The sequence below is a fragment of the Artemia sp. Qi Xiang Cuo genome, chromosome 9 (genome assembly GCF_049724085.1).
Source record: "Artemia sp. Qi Xiang Cuo chromosome 9, ASM4972408v1, whole genome shotgun sequence".
Lineage (NCBI taxonomy): Eukaryota > Metazoa > Arthropoda > Branchiopoda > Anostraca > Artemiidae > Artemia > Artemia sp. Qi Xiang Cuo.
In genome coordinates, this window is record NC_142802.1 from 67431590 (window position 1) to 67442103 (window position 10514).

Below are 10514 nucleotides of genomic sequence, written 5' to 3' on the forward strand. Positions count from 1 at the left end.
TAGAATAATTTGAATATTTCTCAAATTTTAAGTGTTCATATCGGTGTTGCAATCCCGGTGATTTTTTGGTATCCCAATACCTGATAAAATGTACAATATTCACCTAAAAAGATATGCCTCACCCATGTGCTCAAGGTAATGGAAAAACTCGATTAGTCCGGATAAATACGTAAAATGGCACATTGAAAGTACCACAAATGACACATAGTACCATGGGCGGCACCCTTGATTTATTGGCTCCGTCAAATGTCTTGTCAAGCAAAAGTTTTCTCCACCTGTCCGATGCTCGTGTGCATTATTAATAATTTGAATAAATGTTAGGAAAGTTTCTAACCATGTTATTCCCTTCGGATCATTTTGTAGGTACATTTTTTTAATACCAAGAGTGTAAATAAAATGGGCCATCTTATTAATTCTTATTAATAATTATTTATTCTTATAATTATTAATATTATTAATAATAATTTTTATTAATATTAATAATAATAATTGTTATTAATATTATTAATAATAATCATTATTAATATAATACTAATTATATTATTAATATTAATATAATTAATAATTATTATTAATTCTTATATCTTATTAATTGGAATTGTCAATGCTCATTGCTTTAATATTTAGTTTTTAACGCGGTTTTAACGATTTGACAAAATGTTGCAAGTTGAGGAGGTCCTTCTACCTCTTTATGTTCAAACATCTATAAAACGTGCGCTGAATACGTAAAAAAATCCTTGAAAATGGAGAAGAATAAGGGGTTCTCTCCTTTCATCATCATCCTCAGAATTATTCTTGCCATCTGGGCGCCCCGGAAAAATCAATATTGAAAGGGTGTCTGATCAGAAGAAATGACATTTTATAATAATTAAAAAGCGCTATCATAGCATAAATACAAATTGAAAAGCAAAGTCAGTACGATAAAAATACCAAAGTAAGCTTCCGGCCTACAGTAGGCTATATTTGAGTGAATGAAGAACGAAATCAATTTTCAATTTTTTCTGATTTCAGTATTTTCAATATGCCCAAATTGCAATGAACCAGAAATCTGTTCATTTTTGTTAACATAATTTATCTCACTTGTTTTCTATAAATTTGTATGTACATTTAAAAAAATGAACTTAGAGCAGAACCTGGTCAGTAAAAACCAAACAAAAAATCCAAAAATGTGGTCAAAGAGATATATTCCCAGGATTTTTTGGGTGAAGTATATATTTTTTGAGCAGGATTACGCAATTTTTGCGAAAAATGCTTTTCTTTTTATATTAAACCCCTCAAAGCGTTTCTGCTACTGGCATATCCAGGGGGACCTGGGAAACCCCGGGCCTCCCAAGATTTTTTCTCGCGCCCTCATTCCTTGTTTTTTTCCTGTTTTCACTCTTAAAAAAAAATTGTCAGTTTGGTTAATTATCGGCTCTATTGTCACATCTCCCCCAAGATTTAGCTTATCGGCGTCCTTGTCACACTGCCCAGTATGATCTATTTTTTTTTTTGCTGTGATCTTAGTTAGAATGTCTTGAGTCTAATCTACATAAACAAAAAAAAACGAGCAAAAATGGGGTTTTTTATAGGCCAAATGAAAGTACTGAAATAAAAACCAACAAAGCATTGAAAGTTTGTTCAACACGCTTCTTGGATATAGAGCTCAACCACCTTAAAGATATTTTATTTGAGAATGGGTATCCAATTAGTTTAATGAATTCTGTAATTACAAAACGCATTAAAAGATTATCAGAAAACACAAATCAAAGGGAAAATTCAGTTTATCTTGGTCTCTCATACGTTAAAGGGGCTCCAGACCACATTTCAAAACATCTAAGAAAAAATAACATTTACACTTATTATAGACCCAGAAAAACTATCAGGTCCCAAATTTATCAAGGTAAAGACCCTATCTCGATAGGTGAAAACTCCGGTGTCTACAGAATTCCTTGTTCGTGTGGTCTTAGGTATATCGGAAGAACTTATCAGCGACTAACGGATAGATTAACTCAGCACTCTAGTTCAATTAATAATACACTTAAAAGGTGGAAAAAACCAGAAAATTTTTGACTCTGCCCTTGCAGAGCACATTTTTGAAAAACCAGACCATACTATTTTGTTTAATCAAGCTAGTCTTATTTCGAATGATAAAGGTATTGTCCAGCACTACAGAGAAGCTGTTGAAATTTATAAATACCAACATCTAGGTCTGGCTTTGAACAGAGATTCTGATGATTTAAGAATAAACGAGTCATATTTCGGTTTTCTCAAAAGAGAAGCCGATACTTTAGTAATCCCTGAAATAAACCTTGAACCACTTTCCCAGTCATATAATCAAACACGTGAACAACCCCTTAGGTCTCAAAGGGTGTCTGCAAGAAATGCATTAATAAAAATCCGAAGTCACATGACAAGGTTCTCCAACTTATTTAATTGCTGGTTCGTTTTGTTTTTGAGTGAAGGAATTGTTTTCTTTTCTCTCTCAGTTGTTCGCTAGTATCCGTCGATGGCAATTCATAATATTTGGATTTTTTGCAAATCGCCGATATTGGCGAATAACTCTCTTTTATGGTTGTTAGGTATTTGGTTTTAACTCTTTTAATATTTGGCTTTTATTGAATTTTATTCATCTTTCAACTTTTTGGTTTTTTCTTTGTTTTTTTTTTTGGTTCTTTTCACATTGACTTTCCACGTTTGTTTTTGGATACATTATTTCGTTTCGCGTTGAAGAAGAGAGGCGTTTGTCTTCTCGAAATATTCGCTTTGTTGTGTGTTTTTTTTTCAGTACTTTCATTTGGCCTATAAAAAACCCCATTTTTGCTCGTTTTTCTTTCTTTATGTGATGTCAGGCCAATGTGGTTTAAGAAATTATCTGAGTCTAATCTAATTTTTTAATCTGTATTTATCTAATATTGCAGCAGCAGACGAGAAGAGCTTCAGATCCAATACGCTCTGGAGACAGGAATGCCCCAATCCCCTTCCAAAACAGTGGATTCGTTCCTTCACTTCAAAGATATCATAGTTATAACAATGTGAATAATAACATTCCAAGAGCACATTCTGGCCCAATGGCGGGAATGCAAGTTCAACAGATTAACTCTAGAGATGGCTGTCTTAATTATGTAAGTATTTGTTTCAATACCTCAGAAAAATCTATTTTTAAGTGTAAATATCTTTTGTTTGTGCCTTTCCTAGGATAGTATACATGGTCTTGGTTGCAATTTAGGTTTGTCGGAAGGTCCGCCTAATCTTTTGCCTATTTCTATTAAATATTTTGCATCTGGGGCTATATTTGTAGCCATCTTAAATTTAGAAAATTTCACAATTTTTTTATTATTTCTTATTCGCTCTATCAGAATTTTGTTCTGGGAGGAGGAGGGGCTTACAAAGCACATTAAAATTTTGTTTAAATGCTTTTTGTCATTTTTTTACGATTCGGGGGAGGGGGGGGTATGTGAAAACCCGGTATCCCTCTCCTGAATACGGCCTCGTGTTCTGTACGAGGATGGGTCCTTTAGGTATAGCTTTGATGTCTTTCTATGCTAATATTCTTAAATATCGCTCGTTTAAGATTAATCTATTTCACGCGAATTCTGGCAACGTGTTGCAATAGTGAATTCCACGACTGCACGACGAACGGCATTTTAAAAGATTGTACGTCGAACTGTGGAATCGTTAAGGACCGTTCACGCTAGTGAACGGTCATATAATTCATATAATTCATAGTGAACGGTCGAATAAGGCATATAATTCATAAAATTATGCACACTGTACACGAAAATCTGTGATAAAATTTGTACACGCTTCTCTTAGTGTGTTAAAAATTAAAAGAAGCAAGTCTAATTTTTGTGCTCAAAAGTGTACGTGGGCTATTCGTAGCCAATAGGCTGTCGACTTCCGTGTCGCGTGTGTATTTAAGATCGGGAAGAATTTCTTTTTGTTTCAGGAATTTTCCCCCTTCTTAAGAAAAAAGAATCCGGATTAATTATTGTAGATTCTGTAAAAATGTTGTTGTTTGCTCCGCCTTGGACACAAAGCCGGGTTCTTATTAGAAAATTCCATTGTTCCTGATATTAAAGTAAAATTAGTCTTATTGCACTGAAAGCTTTCAAACACAATTTGCGTTCGTATTTCTCCACATCACTGCTTTATTAGGGTGTTTCAGTTGTATTTTTATCAGTTGTATTTTTTTCAGTTGTAGTTTTATGGGAGGGACAGAGCGGGCACTTGCCCCGGGAACAGAAATTCTAGGGACGCAAAATTTCAAATAAATAGGGTGCTAATCAAAATTTTGTCCCAGGTGCCAGAGAGGTGCCACTGCCACTGATTTTTATGTTGGCTCTCTCTTATTTACTCTATAAGTCTCTTGTGTTGCTCTGTGTGTGTGTTTTCTATTTGCGTTTACTGCATGGGATTCCTATTCTATTAAGTGGGTGAAAAATGAACTCCCTTTTTCATAATCGTTTTGTACATCTATCCCCAAAACATGAAAATTGATTGAAATGGAACAAAAAGATTTTTCAATGATATTGGAGCTATATGGCACTGACAGTGATCCGTTCTGCGTTTAAGACGATAACAAATAATTTATTGTTATTCATGACAAAATGAATAACAATAAGTCATTTTATTGTCGACAAGGAGACATTCTCGTTGTCGGGAATGTTTTTTTTTCTCGACAACGTTTTATTTATAAAAACGTAAAAATTTCTTTCTTTTCAGCCGATACAACCGGCCAATTCTCCCCGGCCAATGTCAGCTATGGTCTGCAGCCCAAGGCCAGAAACAGCTCCTCCAATGACGCAATTACATACGGCTGGGTATAATCATGCTCCAAGTCACCCAATGAACCAGATTAGCAGTCCAACAAGTGCTTACAATTACCCCACCCCAAGTCCGGCTCCAGGTATGGTACCGCCGAGCCCTGTTCCTGCACCTTCTTACAACATGACCTATCAACAGCCTTGTACAATGCAAATGAATAGCATGCAGAATCAGCAAATGATGAATATGTCGACCGGGCAAGTTCCGATTATGAGTCATCATCAACCAATGCCAGCGCCTCAAGTACCTCAGGCACCAGTGCCACATACTCCGATGACTTTACCAATGCAGGCCATGCAAAGCCATCAAAATAATGTGAATTTACCGGTGAACAGTCATCATATGCCTGGGCAAAGTACTTCTTTGCCAATGGAGCAACAAATTCATCCTGGCCCGCAAATGCCGCTTCCAAACCAGCAAATGACATCAAATGCGCCAGTCTCGTTAAATAATCAGTTCCAACAACCTGTGCAGTGTCAACCTTACCAAACCGGATTCCCACAGAATGAGACCCCTTACCAATCTAATTACAAACCTCAGCAACCTTTTAATTATTGCCAGACTTATGGCAATAGCTACCCTAACGGAAATGAACAAAAGCCTTGTAATAACTGCCACAACTGTGCACAAAATCAGGCATGGACCCAAAATCAGTTTTTCACAAATGAAGGGTATTCCCCAACCACAGGGTACGATGCATATTCGAACCAATTAAATGCAAACCCAGGACCTCACGGATACCCTTCCATGCCGTCAGGTAGTCAAGGTCCGTACCAACCTCCATCAAGTGATCAATCAGTTTCAATGCAACCAGAAGCCTATAAAAGAACTTTAGCCTATGTCCAACAGTGTCAAAGTTGGAAAGCCAATAAAGACGGAAAGCAAGAGACAGTAACAAGTTCAAGTGATCCCAATAAAAACCCGGTAAAATCGAATATGGTCGTGAATGATCTAAGTTCATCTCTTAACTCTTTAGCAGAAGAAAATAAGTTTCTCCAAATGATTCAATAGGCATTTGTTTTGATCTCTTTAAGTATACAACAGAGATAAGTTATTCAAACGAAGTGATTCAAGTTAAGTGTCATGTAGCAGTTATTTCTTTTATGCTTGCTGCGATATTTTTTCATTTCAAATTAAGTCTTTTCTTATCAATGTACTTATCAAATAACCACGCGTTAGGTTAGACGTATACAAAGAAAATTTATTTCTAGGGGGAGGGAGAGGGAAGACAAATTCGAAAAAGATTTAGTTGAAGTAAGCCGTAAAAAGCTTGAAACTTGGATGGGTAGATGGACTCGCAAGGCCGTATGCAGGGGAAGGCGATTTGACCCCCCGCCCCGAAATGTTTTCTAACTTGTAAAAACGTAACAAAACATATAAACATTTTTTTGATGCGGTTTAAAGTTTTTTGTGTAACCAACATCCCGACCCCCCCCCTCCCCCCTGGGACAAAAATCCTGGATACGGCCCCGTGGTACTCGGTGGTACACCGACCCCACTGAGTTCGTGCCTATAAAAGATTACCGAAACCTTTTATCATAATTTATTATTTTTGTTGATTTTCTCATTTTCATAATCAGTATCAACGCATGTAAGTTACTGAAACCAAGTGATTCAAGTTTAGTGCAGTTAAGAAGATGTTTCGTTCATATTTACTGCGGTAATTTGTCGTTTTAGTTTAAGGTTATTCTTACAAATAAATTATTAAACGATTGCCAATAAGGTTAGCGTTGCTTTTTTTGTCTGAATTTTAGTTTCATTTTATCAGTTCGCAGCTATTCAAAATTTGAGCTTATGACAATCTTTTCTTCTTTTTTTTTACCTCTTTCTTCTAGCAAAGTGCAAAAAAATGAAATCAGATAGGTCTTTCCTTATTTTATGTTGTCGCACAATAGAGAAATAATGTATAGTGCCAAATTGAGTGCCTTGATTTAAGTGTCTTGTACAGATTGTGATCAATTTGTTTTCTACCTTATTTTGTTATTTTGTTGATGCGATGTATTGATTTCGAATTTAAAATAAACTAATCAAGGATATTTATGTTTTGCCACTAAATCACTAATGGATCTAATTTGATAAACGAATTTTACCGCAACCCAACCCCATCGGTAAATGTTTCTGGATTTCTAAGATTTTACTAGGGTGGTTTTCACTGGTTATTCTAAGAATTTCTATCCCTAGATTTAATAATAATAATTTATTTCAATCCTCAGCAATTAAATGCACTTAGAGGAATACAAAGGAAATTAAATAAAAATGAAAGCACTATCAAAAAAAATCTCATGAGAAAAATAACATCTCAGCTTCATAAACAACACAATTAAGTCGACAGCATTTAATCGACGCTTATGGAACCTGTCCTCAAGCTAGTCATTTTTGAAGAAATATCAAAACGTAATATCTTCCGTCATTACAATCATGATGATAATTTCCTTGAGTTGAGATAACAGACCTGCTAGAAGATCATAGAAGAAATTGAACAATTTCCATGGGTTGCTGCACGTCATATGAAGCCATCGTATATCCCCTAAAAGCGGTAGAAAAACGATAAAGAGAATGAGCCCAGTGACATACCAGAGGCAATAAAAATCTTGGATCCCCTCCCCTTCCCAAAATAACTTTATTGTCTTGAATTGCCGGGACTTCTTCTTCATTCTATTAAATAAAATTTGTATCGGTAGGCTACTATATCCCCATGAATATTTTTGTTTTTTTGCCAACTCCTTCCCTCTGCTTTCGAAAATCGTTTTTTTTTTGGAATTTCGTTGAATTGAGATAATAGACCTGCTTGAAGATTAACAAGTTCAATAATTTTGGTGGGCTGCTGATCATCATATGAAGCCATCAGATAACCCCTAAAAGCTAATAAGCCTAAAAATAGCAAACAATAAATATTATGAGTATTTTCAACCCTTCGGTCTGTATCTCATAGATAGCTCATGGTAGCACGGCTTTTTCACCTGTTCTGATATGTTGGGTCCAACGACGGTTTATTTTCCTGATTTTATTTTTTCTAGCGTAATTACGGGTGTATTTTCCTTATCAAGGTTCAGGAAGAACCTTAACGATAAAATTTTGCAATACTAAAAAATTCATCCTTTCTAATTGGAGATTAAAGGTTCTTTTTCTACTGTTTTAGCATAAATTTCTACAAGCAAAAGAAATTAATAATAAGGAAACAAAAAACATATTAAAGCCTTCATTAAACTGTTACTAATTTTCAACACGATTAATTTTGTGAGAAAAAAGAATAAAAAACTAGGGTTGCAAATAATAATAGACAAAAGAATAAAATATATTAGTATAATAGAAAATAGCAAAAATTAAAGCAGTCAAGCTTAAATAAAGCAAATTGCATCAAACGGAGCAGTTTAAAAGAGAGGCCTTTCTAAAATAAAGAAAGACCTTTCTTCATATTGGATCATGCAGATCCGTTTTCACGCACAAACTCCCATTTCACGCTTTCGTCACATCATCCGCTTTTAATGCAATTTTATGCCCCATGACAATTGAACGGCTATCTTGACATATTTGTATTTAACGGTTTAAAAACAACAAAGCTCCATTTTAGGCCACTAACATGGAGTTTGACATCGGCTGTGCAGTTCATCGTTTTCAGTGCCGTGTTCAATACAGGTTTGAGTCTTCTCAGAACCCATGCTCAGCCATGCTATTCTGGCGCGTTACAATTTTGAAGAATCCGTGTCCAACACGCTTGGAACTCGTAAAATGAAAACGCTTTATAAGTTTTGCTGGGTTAAACACGGAGAACCTGAAAAAGATTTTCGTCAAGCTCTTTCAAAACGCGCTTCAAACTTGGTGCCTGGAAACAAAGCAAATCTATTACAAAAATGTTATTACTGGGTCTCATGTTTCTATTTTTCTCGGTTGCGATTTAAGAGACAGGGAACGATATGGAACGAGTAGTCTTGCCTTTTTGCTATATCCAATAGGCCTAAGCTTTTTCACAAAAAATATAAATACGACAAACGGGTCTATGGCCAGTAAACGAAAACAAATAAAAAAAAAACAAAAACGAATATTTCGCCCGTATCAAACAAAGCGTCTTAAGCGTAGACAAAAAAAAAAACAACTAAAACTAAAAAATGTACATAAAACTAAAATAGACTCACCTAAAAATATAATATACAATTGCTTAAATTTACAATTTGTAGCTACCTTCGTGAAACCACCTCACAAAAGTAACTGGATTAAACCTTTTAAAACAACAAATGAACAAGGAATAAGTTATTGCGACATAATTTTATGCAAAGCTTTTGATGCTGCTATTCGCTTAGGTTTATTATTTGAACTAACCCCTGGGACATTTTGCAATGTTTTATTTTTATTTTTAAATATGGGTTCTTTGTTTAAAATAGTATCATAAATAGGATCAATATTTATATTCCCAGTATCTCTATTAATTGATAAACCTGTAAAAATATGTTTTTTAATTTCGAATGCTTCAAGAGCCCATTGCGTGAAACCTTTACCATTGGAAACGGCTGTTGCCTCCTCGAAATGCACAAAATGGTCCGAATTAAAAAATATATGTTCTGCTAAGGCTGAAGTGAAACTTTCTGGAGGTTTTGTATATTTTAGAGCATTATCTATTGAATTTCGGTGCTCAATAAATCGTTCCACAAATTGGTGGTGTGTTCGACCGATGTAAAATTTCCCGCAAGTGCAAGGGATGCTATAAACTCCACTTGACAAAATATTCCGAGTTATATCTTTTCCAGAATTTAAAAAGTTACTCAGTGGTCTGATTGATTTAAAAGAAGTTGAAAAATTATGTTTGAGTAAAGTTCGTTTGATCTTCTCCCCTAGAATTGGTATGTAAGGTAATGAAATGTATCCACTAAAAATTGTGGGGTCCTAAAGTTGAGAACCTTCGATTTAGTTATCTTTTTCATACTTAATCTGCCTTTTCTGTATTATTTCATTAACCAATTTTTACAGGAAACCGTTACAAAATAAAGTATCTCTCGAATATAACAGTTTACTATCAATATACTCCGGGGAACAAATTTTAAAAACTATCAACTAATGATATGACTATTCCCTTTTTTTTACTGAAATTGGGTGAGATGAACAAAAATTTAAATACCTGTCATTAAGAGTTGGTTTTCTATAAATTGAAAAAAGTAAGCCATTATCACTCTTTATTAATAAAATATCTAAAAAGGGTAACCTATCTTGTTTTTCCAACTCTAGAGTGAATTTAATATTTTTGTCAAACCTGTTTAAATGTTCAAGAAACAAGTTTAAAGACTCCAATCCATGTTCACAAAAACATAAAACATCGTCCATGAACCTACCCCAGAAGCAAGGAGACAGACGAAAACACTGAATAGCGGACATTTCTATCGAATCCGAAAATAAATTAGCCAGGATTGGACTTAAAAGAGCACTCATGGCTAAACCGAAGACTTGTTGATAAAAATCTCAATAAAAGGAATCCTTGTTTACCAACGAGACCAATTTCATAATGACTTCGGCGTCCAGAGTTGCCAACGTTACATCTTCTATCAATTCAAAATATTTTTCTATTTTATTTTTTATAGTTCATATTTTTTAACATCACAATTTGTGTACATTGACACAACATCAAAACTATAGAGAATTGTATTGTTGTCTATGCGACGATTTCTTAATTTGTTTAGGACATCAACTGAATTTTTAAAATAAGATCTTTGAGTCCCCAA

General features: G+C 34.6%; 1 protein-coding gene across 2 annotated transcripts in view; it reads left to right on the forward strand.

Moving 5' to 3' along the window:
• Window positions 1–6842, forward strand: part of ci (transcriptional activator cubitus interruptus) — a 221058-nt gene extending 214216 nt beyond the window's left edge. For both annotated transcript variants that reach the window (XM_089094842.1, XM_089094843.1), the window contains exons 16-17: window positions 2901–3104; window positions 4705–6842. In XM_089094842.1, the coding sequence (XP_088950968.1) occupies window positions 2901–3104; window positions 4705–5817 (1317 nt within the window). In that variant the 3' untranslated portion in view covers window positions 5818–6842. The remainder of the gene's footprint in view (window positions 1–2900; window positions 3105–4704) is intronic.
• Window positions 6843–10514: the final 3672 nt, after the last annotated feature.